The sequence below is a fragment of the Neovison vison genome, chromosome 6 (assembly GCF_020171115.1).
Source record: "Neovison vison isolate M4711 chromosome 6, ASM_NN_V1, whole genome shotgun sequence".
Classification (NCBI taxonomy): Eukaryota; Metazoa; Chordata; class Mammalia; order Carnivora; family Mustelidae; genus Neogale; species Neogale vison.
Genome location: NC_058096.1, coordinates 169039395 through 169052460, shown reverse-complemented (window position 1 = coordinate 169052460; position 13066 = coordinate 169039395). Strand labels below are relative to the sequence as shown.

Here is a 13066-nt window from a genome sequence, read left to right as displayed (position 1 = left end):
AGACAGCTGGCAATTCTTTATAGAAATACTTAATGATGGTAAAGAGAAGTCCCAAAAAGGTCACCTGAGCTTTTGCTTGTGAGGAATCACACTTAATCACAATGGAAAACTCCATTTCTTTTCCTTTTCTCTTAAAGATTTTATTTATTTGACAGGGAGAGAGATCACAAGTAGGTACAGAGGCAGGCAGAGTGAGGGGGAAGCAGGTTCCCTGCTGAGCAGAGAGCCCAACGTGGGGCTCGATCCCAGGACCCTGAGATCATGACCTGAGCTGAAGGCAGAGCCTTAAGCCATTGAGCACCCAGGCGCCCCGGAAAATTTCATTTCTAATGGCATTCTGAGACAATAAAGTCCCTTGGTCACATGGCTATGTGCTCTGGAACAAATTACTTCACCTTTCTTATAGTCCCAATTCCTAAATCTGGAATAGATGAAAAAAAAAACACCATTGCCTCTTAGGATTATCACGGAGAGTACCTAGACCACACACGAAAGCATGCCGTCAGTTATGTCATCTGCTTCTCTGCCACCTGGGTCAGAAAGAGTCCTCTCCCACTTTGCACATTCATTCAACAAGTACTGCTTCCATGCCTCCTTCCTTCCCCAGGCTCACATAGTTCTTCTTATAGAAGGGGAGAAGGACAATAATAAATCAATGAGAATGAGGATTTTGGATAAGGGCTGAGAAGGGGAGGAAATAAAAGCAGCTGTCACCACTGGAGGCCCTTTAACTTCCAAAAGGTTAACTTGCCCTACATCAGGGGGACTTACTGTAATAACCTGTGTAGAATCTTACTGTTTCCATGAAAATAACACTTTAATTAAAAAACAAAACACATAGAGCAGGCATCAGAACAGAGTAACTGGTGGACACTAGAAAAGGTAGTCAGGGGAAACCTCTTTGAAGGTGACATTTGAGCTAAGGCCTAGAGAGCAAGAAGTCCACCATGACAGGATCTTGGGAAGAAAGCAAGTGAGGCAGAGTAAAGAGGATGTGGGAATGAGCTCAATATGTTCAAGCAGAGACCAGAGCTGTGGAGGATGCTGAGCACAGAAGAGAGGGGCACAAAATAAGGACAGAGAAAGGCAGGTACATCAACATGTGAGAAAGGATATGGAGTCTGGATACAGTATAACAGAATATGGCAGGAGAGTCTACAAGTGAGTAATGGAGATCAAGGAAGATGTCATGAGAAATGGCCACTGGATTTAGTAGATGAGGAAGTAATTAGAGACTTCAAAGAAAAATTTCTTCAGTAAGAAAAATGGAATTCAGAGGGCAAGAGTATGGAATACTTATCTGGAATCACTATGTGCCAGACACTATGTATCTCCTTTAATCCCCTCAAGAGTTCCATAAGCTGAGTAGACACCACCTCACTTCATAGATAAGAAAAGTCTCAATGGAGAAGTAACTTGCCTAAGGCCTTATACCCTTCTGGAACTGCCCCTGTCTGTTCTGAGCTCTGGGAGACGCAGAAATCCTGCCAACCAAGGAAAGACTTGACCCCTCACAAGTGCAGAGAAGCCAAAGTATTACATTAACAGGTCACTGGACAGAAAAAAATCATAGCAAAGTATCTGGGAAAACATTTACCAATGTATAAATGAAACTTTACCTTTCAACAAATGAGATTTCTGAGAATATGTCCAGGAGGTGAGAAAGATGTCTCAAAAATTAATATACCCCAAGTCTGCTGGGAATAGTTCAATGCAAAGAAAAACAGTGTCCCAAATGTGCTAATATTCTCTTTTTTTCAGACCCAGAAGAGCTGAGCAACCTTAGTGACCACTGTTTGCAACTGCACTTTTTATTATGCAATAAATCAAACGCACATGAGTCATGACAGACATTAAAACTTGGGATTCTCAGGGTGCCTGGGTGGCTCAGTGGGTTAAGCCTCTGCCTTCGGCTCAGGTCATCTCAGGGTCCTCGGATCAAGCCCCATATCAGGCTCTCTGCTCAGCAGGGAGCCTGCTTCCCCCCACCCCCGCCTGCCGCTCTGCCTACTTATAATCTTTCTATCAAATAAATAAATTAAATTAAATTAAAAAAAGAAGAACAAAGATGATCATTTCATTAAAAAGAAAAACTTGGAATTCTCTCTAAATCTAGGGTGACACTGCAAATAAGGGAGAGTTCCTCTTTACAGAGGAATGCCAGTTAATAAATGGAATGAAAATAAAGACAAAGACGGAATTAAAGAATTAGAAAAATCATCACTTAGAAATCACCAATATAATGACTATGTGGAAATATGTTGGTGAACAAGATATTCATAATCTCAGTTTCCCTCCTTAGATTATTAATTACAAATGGGGAAGAGCACCTTTACAGTGGAAAAATCTAGCAGGCCTTTCTTAACCAAGTGATCAAACTTCATCACCAATAACAACTCAAACTGACACTGTGAGCCTCCTACTGTGATCCAATAGGAAGAAAACATCATATACATTTTATTCTTAACCAAAAACAGTTAACGTGACTGTAATCATACACTGCAGAGCAACAGGCCTGGACTGTTCAAGAACAGCAATGGGATAACAGACAACAGAAAGGCCTGGGAATTAGTCGAGATTAAAGGAGACTAAAGAAATACACCATCCGGGCTGCTTGGCTGGCTTAGTTGGAGGTGTGTACAATTCTTGATCTCAGGGTTGTGAGTTTGAGCCCCACGTCAGGTCTAGAGATTAACTCAAGAAAAAAATAAATTAACTTAAAAAAAAAAAGAAAGTCATGCTATAAACAAAATTTCTCCCCCTTAAAAGAGAAAAATAAAGAAAAATATGAAAACTAAATGCAATGTGCAATCTTTGAATTCTGGATTAAATTAAAAAAACAAAACAAAACTATGAAGGACTTAACTATACCAGGATAACTGGTGAACTCTGCCTAAAGACCATAAAATAGATAATATTATTTTACTAGTATTAAATTTCATGGGTATGATAGCATTATTATAGTGATGTAGGACAACATCCTTGTTCTTGGGAGATATATACTGAAATATTTTGAGGCAAAGTATCATGATGTTTAGCAAAGTTTCTCTACGTACACATACACCAAGGCAGGGGAGAGAGAGAGAAGCAAAAACAAACGTGAAAAAACATTAATTGGTGAACTTAGGTAAAGAATATTAGAAGATTCACCGTGCTCTTCTTTCAACTATTTTGTTGTTTTCAAGTTTTTCAAAATAAAAAGGGGAATGATTTAGTTTCTAAATGCTACTGTAATATTACCTAGTAGCCCAGAACCACACCACCATGTGAACACTTCTTAAACACTTGATGACCATCTTAGTGCCCATTAAAGGCTCAAAGTGGGAGCCTTGAAAACTTGATAATGAAAACTTGTTTCATCTTTCAGACTGAGGTTATGTCTTCTCTTCTTATAAAACTACAAATACATCTGCAAATTATATTATTTTCAGAGTCTGTTTTATATTTATAGAGCATATGGCTGAAAAAATGACAAAATTAAAACTGTTAACCCAGAAGTGTAAAAGTGGAACTCTCACTTCTCTGCTTGAGTAGCCCCAGAGGCAACTATGTTAGCACAGCTTAACTCTACCTTGCTTTGTCTAAAGTCTTCTGTTCCTCGATCTTCTGTTCTGTATCCTTCTCAGCTCGATTTGAAACTCCTGCATTCTGTTTGCTCCAGATACTGGGTTTCTGCAGCATATTTATTTAAAAAGACAAAACAGAACCAAGTGATTGCAAAAAAAAAATCTCTACTTACGCATCAGAAGAAAAACGGATTAACCTTACGAATCTATGAAGAAAACTAGATATGAGAGCCAACCTTTGTCATGCAGACAAACTATACAAGGAAAAGCTAGTGCTGAAAAAAAAGCCCTAAATTATATAAAGAATTCCTTTACACGACTACAGAATTACTTATCTCTTATCTCCTGAATGATTACAACTTAATTCGATAGATTAATAAAAGTGATAAATACCATAACCTAGTCACAACTCTTAAAGACCCTGATATTTTCTGCTATATTACTGTATCATCTAATTGTTTATCTGTTTGTATTAATAATACCTATACAGCTGATCTTTCCTAAGAATCTACACAAACCACTAATTAAAACACGCACTCTTGCAAAAGAAGTGCTGCGTAATTACAGTATTATAATGTGCTTTTAAAGGCTCTAATTTCTATTTTAATATAAAACATTTTATGCAGATGTTCAGCTACCAGGGATTTTCTCTTAATTTTTATATATAGCAGACAAGGACATTTTCAAAAAACCTAGGTATGGTATAATTTTACCATGTTTGGAATTAATGGAGATAACTAGATCTTATTTTTACCTTATTAGTTGTTTTTGGTTTTCCCAAAACTCCGGAATCTTTTAGAAGTTTTTCTTGTTTGAATTCTTCTTGTTTTCGGAAGAGTTCAGCCTTAAGGTCTACCAACTAGAATAAAACCAATGAGCAAACATTTAGTTAATTCTAATGAGTGACTTGATTTCCAAATTATTGTAATTCTCAAAGCAAAATTTAAAGTTCCTATAAATGCACAAAAATGGATACAAAATTAAATGTCTCTGAATGCATAATCCAGTACAAAATAAAACCAAGTCCTACAGCACTCCAGTTCTCTTGGTAATATATTTCTACCCTAACCTTCAATGCTGGGCTAAGGGGAAGGTGATTAAGCAAAGTAAATGAAGTCTGCACTTGTTAGATTCAGATTGAACTAATAACTTTAAGAGGCATCTGCGTGGCTCAGTCGGTTAAACAGCTGCCTTTGGCTCAGGTCATAATCCCAGGGTCCTGGGATCGAGTCCCACATCAGGTTCTTTGCGCAGCGGGAAGCCTGCTGTTCCTCCTGCTTGTGCTTTCTCTCTGACAAATAAATTTTTTTTTAAAGATTTATTTATTTGACAGAGAGAGATCACAAGTAGGCAGAGAGGCAGGCAGAGAGAGAGGAGGAAGCAGGCTCCCCGCTGAGCAGAGAGCCCGATGTGGGACTCGATCCCAGGACCCTGAGATCATGACCTGAGCCGAAGGCAGCGGCTCAACCCACCGAGCCACCCAGGCGCCCCTGACAAATAAATTATTTTAAAAAAATGAACTAACAATTTAAAATACCTTCTCCATGCCTGACATTTTACTTGGCTTTTTTATATTGTAACCTCATTTAATCATCACAATTTATTATTTCTGCAGAAAAATATCTTTGTTCATCAACTATCTGAGCACTAAAGAGCAGGATACAAACACGAAATACACACTCCCATGCCTCAAAGAGTTACAACCTAATTTTTAAAAAAAAGGTAACTTATAATATCAGTAAAATGTAATAAATGACTTTAAGAGTGAAAAGAAAACAGGGACACCTGACTGGCTCAGTGGGTGAAGCATGAGACTCTTGATCTTGGGTTGTGAGTTCCAGCCTCACATTGTATGTAGAGATTACTTAAAAATAAAATCTTTAAAAAGGGGTGGTGGTGGTGGAATAAAAAGCACAGAAGTTCAGCTACAGGGGCATTTCCTTCTGTCCACAGTGATCACAGACAGCCTTGAGCCGAGCTTTAAACGATAGGCAAGGGGAGTGTGACTGGCTCAGTCAGAAGAGAGCACAACTCCTAGATCTCAGGGTCATGAGTTTGAGGCCGATGTTGGGTGTAGAGATTACTTAAATTAATTAATTAATTAATTAATTAAATGTTTTTAAAAAAACATCGGCAAGATTTCAACAGTTAGAAATAAAGTGGACTGAGTGAATGAGAAGAGCTCCAGGTTTATGTATGTTCTGGAAACTCTAAGTTAGGTTGAATCACTGGGTTCAAAAACAGGAAAGAACAGGGCTCTTGGGTGAATATCCATGCCCACCTCTCACTTATACCAATCACCACTGTCTACTCTGCAAAGAAATACAAAATGCCAGTTCCTTTTTTACAGGTCGGGATACAGCTCCCTATAAATCAGATACTTATAGAACCCAGCATCACCGACTGACTTTTAAGGGAAATCAAAATGACTGAGTTCAATGATTTCTATTTTGGAAGACACCAATTTAAAAGCAGCCTTGGCAGAGATTTAATAATGCTAAGGGCAGTTTCATCCTAAGACCTAATACCCTAAGTTTCTAAACACAAAAACTTTGGTTCCTTCTTCTGAGCCTTCTTAACTCCAACAATTTTATAGCCACACATTTTCCTCTTCTATGACCACTTTTGAGTTTTAAAAGGAAGATGCTCTGAAAACTGTCCATTTCCAGATGGCATTTCTACAATGGTTATTGCTTATTTTAACCTGACAGATAGAATAACCTTAATATTTACAGCTTTTTGGTTCCTTATGCTGAACCATAATAACTAGTACTAATTTTCAATATGAGACTAGAAAAAGAGATCCGAATATTGGGACACGTAGTAGTTTTCCTTTGCACTCCTTTTGCATCCTACTTCTTTGCAGTAAACTGAAGATTAAATCAAATATTAGGCAATTTGCTCTGATGTAACAGAAAAGGCAATAGCTTTGGTGAGGAACAGGCTGAGTGCACCAGTTCTATCTCTAAGAATTCTGTATGTAAGCTGGGAATAGCCACCTCCTTTACTGGGCCTCAAATTTATCAGCTATAAAACGCGGATATTAATAGCACCTACTCCCTAATGCAGTTGGGAGAATTCAATGAGATAGTGCACAGAAACGTACTCGAGCAGGTTTTCTCCCTAGAAGTAACTAATTTAACAAAACTGCTTACATCCTGCTAGACCTTACAACCCGCAGGCACTGCAACCTATGGGTGCATTCACACTGTTTAGCTCCTGGTTGGGACGCTGGGCGCTCTCGGATCCCCGGGAATAAGTCACCCTCCCTCATGTTCTGGGAGGCCCCTTCTAGTCCGTGGAGTGGAAAGGAAACGAGGAAGGCGGTTTGCGTCTGTACAGCAAGCACAGAGGGAGACAGGACTGGCAAGGAGGCCTGGCCGGGTTGCCGCAGGGGGAAGGCAGGGACACTCAAACAGGAAAAGACACCAGGTTCAGGTCTGTATCTAAAGAGGGAATCCTGGTCCTGTATGCGAGGGGAGAAGCCAAGTACCGCGTCCTGTAAGCAAGAAAGTCGGCCCGAGTCCCCATCCGAGAAAAGCCAGGTCCGGGTTCCTGTTTGAGGGAAGGCCAGGTCTGGGTCTCCCGAGTGAAGAAACAAGGTCGAGATTCTTGTCTACTGAAGAGAAGAACTCGGAGCCCCGTAGCATCACCTGCACCCACACTCACCGAGGAGGCCGTAACATCCAAAGGCTTTTTCCTCCGGTCCATTCTGCCGCCAGCGTGTCTCAGCAAAAAGCTGGACCCGACAACGTCTCCCGCAGGCCTCAAATGCCTGCGTTCCCCACAACCGGAAGAGTCTGTAATAATAGCGACGATAAGTATGCGACGCGGGCGCCATCTTGGAAAGGTCAGATGTTGTGCGTAATGCGCCTGCCACCATTTTGAGAGAGTCAAAGAATGCCCAGTGTTAAGGCCATCTTGAAGAAAGAGAAAGGATAACAAGAGTTAGTGTTGGCGCCATCTTGAGAAGGGCGAATGCCGCTTTCGAGCAATGGGCGCCATCTTGAGTGGGGCGGATTTTGGGGTTGGGGTAGCGCCATCTTGGGGAGGGCGTAGTGACCACAAATATTCTTCGTGGTGAAAAAAAAGGCGGGTTGGTAGGACTGGAAAGATCTAAATGCCTTTAGAAGACCTGCAGTATGACAGGCACTGTCTGGTGCTTCTCACAGGTTAACTTATCTAGTTCTCACAAGAACCATATGTGATTATATTATATAAGATTATTATATTACTCGTGGTAGAAATAACAATAATAATAGGTAACATGAATATAGTGCTTACTATGTGCCACTTTACATATTTCAGCTGGTAAGAACATGAACTCCAGAGGCGAGTTTCCTGGTTTCCAATTGCACTTACTGGCTATGTGACTTTGGGAAAGTTACTTAACTTCTCTGTGCCTCAATTTCCAAATGGGAATAAAACAGTATCTACTTCATGGGACTTAATGAGAAGGAAATAAGTTAAATGAGCTAGTGTTGGTAAAAATATTAATGATTGTATTAGACAGCCTAATGACCCCTGGTCAAAGGTGTCCATCTTCTAATGTCCAAAACCTCTGAATATGTTACCTCTATGGCAAAAGGGAATTTGCAGCCATGATTAAATTAAAGATCTTAGGATAGGGAGATTATCTGGATGGGCCCAATGTAATCAAAAGGGTCCTTATAAAGGAGGCAGAAGGATCAAAGACCACATGCTAGAGAAAACAGGCAGCCTCTAGAAGGAAAAGAAGTCTTCTTCCAGAACCGCTAGGACCATGACCCCTAGGTTCTAGCCTTGCAGCGATTCCGCACCCCAGTTCAATGTGTGCAGGTCTTCCCACCACCAAGAAATTCTCCAGTGGCATCTGTGTCCTACAATTCAACTCAATTCTGACATTATCTAACTGGAGATAGCCTCAGATCCTATAGGTTAAGGGCTCAGTCCTACAAGGGTGCCTTCACTTCAGATACCGATTCCATGTCCTGGCTGTCCCCTATGCTTCTAAACTGGAGGTTCCAATGAACCCCTCCTTGGGTTTTATTGATTAGAGCAGCACACAGGGCTCAGAGAAACATTACTAGTTTACTGGTTTACATTATAAAAGGATGTAATTCAAGAACAGCCAGATCGAAGAGATAAACTAAGGCAAGGTATGTGGGAAGGGGGATGGAGATCCCTTGACCTCTTTGAGAAAGCTACAAATCTCCACAAATCTTTATATGCTCACAAACCTGGAAGCTCTCCGAAATCTGTCTTTTTTAGAGGATTTTATGGAGGCTTCATTACATAGGCATGACTGATTAAATCATTGGCCATTAGTGATTGAACTCAATCTCTACATTTTACTGTAGAGACCTACATTTTACTGTAGAGACCTCCACCGAGGTCAGAGGTGGGACTGAGCATCCCAACCCTCTAATCATACCTGGGTTATGATTCTCCAAGCAACCAGCCCCTGTCTTTCAGAGCTTTCCAAAAGTCACTCATCAACAAAACAAGACTCCTTTATTGCTGTCTTCCCTTAGGAAATTCCAGGCGTTTAGGAGTTCTGTGTCAGGAAGTGGGCTGAAGACCAAATGTAGATTTATTATAATTCACAATATCACACTTTGTAAGGCTCATTTCAGACTTCCGACCTCCAGAACCATAGGAGAATTTATGTTGTTTTAAGCCACTAAATCTGTGGTAATTCATTATGAAATGGTTTAAAAGCACAAAATTGAACAAAAATCAAAATGGCTGCATTAATGCTTCAGCCAGGCTTAATTTTAAACTAAACAACCTTTTCTTCTCTTCCCCAAACCTCCCCTCCTCCCTTCTTAGCTTTTTTGTTTCAGGAACCCCATATCACCCAAAGACATGACAAATGAGGCTGGCGGCACATACACAATTCCTGTCAAAACGAGCTAGATCCTGATTTCCCTAGAAAACACCTCAGCCCAGATCCTTTGGGAGGGCTTGCAGTTTTGAAGGCCTTAGCCTGCTGCAGCCTCCTTTGCCTGGCAAAGCAATAAAGCTGTCGTTCCTCTTAACCCCAAACTCTCCATGCGTTCTATTTTGGCTCTGAGGCACTGAGGTCAGTTTTTGACAACAGCTACCATAGGAATCTGATAGAAATGATGAGTTTAGCAGTAGCACTAGTGGATGTCAGGCATGTGTATAACTCTTTTCATGGGTTATCTATCTGGCTTAATCCTTAGAATAATCCCAGAGATGGTAGCTATTTTTTTTTTAAGATTTTATTTATTTATTAGAGAGAGGGGGAGAGAGAGCAAGCACAGGCAGACAGAATGGCAGGCAAAGGCAGAGGGAGAAGCAGGCTCCCTGCCAAGCAAGGAGCCCGATGTGGGACTCGATCCCAGGACGCTGGGATCATGACCTGAGCCGAAGGCAGCTGCTTAACCAACTGAGCCACCCAGGCGTCCCGAGATGGTAGCTATTATCCCCATTTTACAGAGGAGAAAAACAAGACTCAAGAGGTTAAGTGACATGCCAGAGGGCCTTTGCCAGCTAGCTTGTGCTGGAGCGTAGAGTCAAAGAATAACTCAAAGACACTGGATTAATTTTGTGCACACTACTTCCTTGTCAAGAGGGGAACCATCTGAAAATGGCTAGAAAGGAATTACATAAAAGAAAGAGGGAAAGGGGGAGAAGGAGAAGACAAACACGGACTGGAAATCATGAACTTTAATTTTCTTGCCCAGCTGACCACTGGCAATGATGCCATTCAGGGGGTTCTGATCTTGGGCAGCTGGAAAGAAAGTTTAGTTGTTTATGGATGCCCAGAAGACCCCAGGGGTTTAGCTTTCTCTGTGTAATGCTTGTCATGGTCCTTTGCTGTCATCCTCATGCTCATTAGGCAGGTTTATACCATCACCTTTACCAGAAGTTCTCACCAGAGTGGCATCCAGCTGACTTAATTCCTACCAAGCCACCGAAATTACTAAGGAAGAAAAACAAGGAAACTCCGTTATTTCCCTCAGCCTCACACACTTCAAGGTCTGGAGAAGCAGAGAAAGCTTCATCTTGGACTGATCGAAATGCCCTCTTAGCACACCCGTGATTTTTCCCATATCCTGTTTCCTCAAATTCTTCCTTCAATGCTTTCCAAACGTCTGGGTCCATCTGGAATTGCCTTCTGCTACCAAATATGAAAATTGAGGCCACAGCCCCTTATGTTCTTTACCAGGTCATTCTCTTCCTAGGGTGTCATCTTCTCAACCGGATGCCAGACCACACACCACAGGCCTGGGTTTGTTTTGGAGGAAAAGAGGTACTCCAGCCTGGTGAGAGAGAGCACAGGTTGTCCTCCAACGAGCCTGGGATTGGTCCCAGCTGCACCCCTTCAGTTACCTCAAGAACCGTCGCCTCACCCCTCTGTGCCTCAGCTCTTGCACCCGGTTGGACCCACAGGATGTTGGAGATCCAGGGTACAGAAACGGTTTGCCAGCTGACGGGCGCTGTGCATGCATCACTTGCAGAATACAGAAGTTTTGCTCAGTGCTGGTTTTCTCACAGCAGAAGGCACACACTTGAAGACAGTCTGTGTTATGACGCTGCATGTTTTGCAGCGTCCTGAGGTCCATTTTGTCCCCCTGCTGGGTCTCCAGGGGGTGGGACTGGGTGGGAGACCAATTATCTTCTTCCTGCTCATCTCTTAAGTGGATTTTGTCAAATCTCCTAGGCGCTTTAAAGAAGGGGGAGAGAGGATACTTCCTGAAACACACAGCAGCTAGTTCCCTGTGGACACGGCCACCAAACCACGCTCTTCTTTTGAAAGGGGGTCCTGGAGTCATTTTTTCCAACACAAAGTCTCAGAGCCGCTTAGTTGCAGGCTGCCACCTGTGTTGCTATGTGAGGCTTTAATGGGCAGTTAAGAGGTTCTTCATCCCAGCCCCTTTTGGCATGTGTACCATTTTTCTACATATCCTGTTTCCTCAGACTAAAAATGTGCCTCTCCCCCATGAATCTAGCCCGTAGCGTCTTAACCTTTGGTCTGTCTCCAGAGCACTGCCTGTGATAATAAATTACTCAGCACTGGATGAATTAGCTGAACCCAGTGGGTGGAAAAAGATTAGGCTGGACCTAAGGAAATTAGGTTCTAAGCATAGACACAGGATGAGGCAGAAAGATACTGAGACTTGGGCCCTGGATGACAAAGAAGCTAACCTTTATTAGCATCAGGCCCCAAATCGGTGGTTGGCAAGATCTCACTGAATCCCCACAATGACTTCAAGAGTATGTATTGTTATTATCCTTATTTTGTAGATGAGGAAACTGAGAGCCAGAGATGTTAAGTAACTTGACTAAGGTCACACAGCTAGTCTTGGTCCCAGGATTCGAACCCAGGCAGTCTAATTCCAGAACATCACACTGTCTTCCCGCAGTGCATTTCCATTCATTCATTTATTCATTCATCCATTTAACTCTACTGAGGAAGGGAGAAAATGTTATATAAGAGCAGACCCCAGAATATTTCTGAAGGAGGCACCTGTCGTTAGGTCACTGTGGGTGCAAGGGGCCCAGCAGGTGAATACCAGCAGAAGCCTGAAGGTACAGCTGGGGTGGGACAAGGATTATCTGGTGGTCTGGAAAACCCACCTGAGCTTGCAAATCTGGGGTAAAGGGATGGTGAGTGGGGCTTGTCCTGCCACCTGGGAAATTGGTGCTTGAGGCCACAGTTGAACACAAGGGGTACAAAGAATTCTATACCTGGAGAAAAAGGCCCATCATGGGGTCCCGAGTGTTGCCCCCAACCTCAAACAGTGCCTCTGAGGAGAAGAGCAGGGGAAGATGCCTTACCACACTCAACCCCACCCCCACACCATCCCCACTGGTGGGAGGGAGCAGGGGGGCCTGAAGCCAAATGAGGGGCTCCAGAGAGGGGGCACCAAAGGCAAGTCAGGGACCTGGCAATGTTTTGGTCGGGGTATACTTCTGAGGATGGTAAAGGCCATGAAGTGGGGCAAAGCAGACCCTTTCTTCTGGCCCTGTGGTAATTTCCCAGGCCCAAACTTGGTGGCTTAAAACAACAGATACTGTCTCACAGTTCTGGGGGATGGAAGTCTGAAATCAAGGTGCCAGCAGGGTTACAGCCCTACGGTCTGCTGGAGAGTCATTTCTTACCTCCTCTTAGCTTCTGGTGGTTTGCTGGCAATCATTGGTGTCCCTTGGCTTATGGAAGCATCACTCCAATCCTCCGTCTTTGGTTGGTCTTCTCCCCGTGTCTCTGTCTTCACAAGGCCTTTGTAAGCCTTTGTAAGTCTGTTAGGCATATTGGATTAGGGGGCCCAGCCTCTTCCATATGACTTCATTTTAACTAATTACATCTGTTAATGACCGTATTTCCAAATAAGGCCACATTTGGAGATACTGGGGCTCAGACATCAATACACCATTTGATGGAGGAGACAGATTTCAACCCAGAACAGGCTCCATGGCCAGTCTGGAAAAGGATGGCTGATGGAGCCAAGGTGCTGGTTGGGAGGAGAGACTAAAATCTCCACCCCAGA

General features: G+C 42.6%; 1 protein-coding gene across 1 annotated transcript in view; it reads right to left on the bottom strand.

Moving 5' to 3' along the window:
• Positions 1–7378, bottom strand: part of CCDC174 (coiled-coil domain containing 174) — a 28662-nt gene extending 21284 nt beyond the window's left edge. Inside the window, exons 1-3 of the mRNA XM_044252923.1 lie at positions 7236–7378; positions 4321–4425; positions 3572–3672 (exon numbers count right to left, since the gene is read on the bottom strand). Coding sequence (XP_044108858.1) covers positions 3572–3672; positions 4321–4425; positions 7236–7277 — 248 coding nt within the window. The 5' untranslated portion in view covers positions 7278–7378. The remainder of the gene's footprint in view (positions 1–3571; positions 3673–4320; positions 4426–7235) is intronic.
• Positions 7379–13066: the final 5688 nt, after the last annotated feature.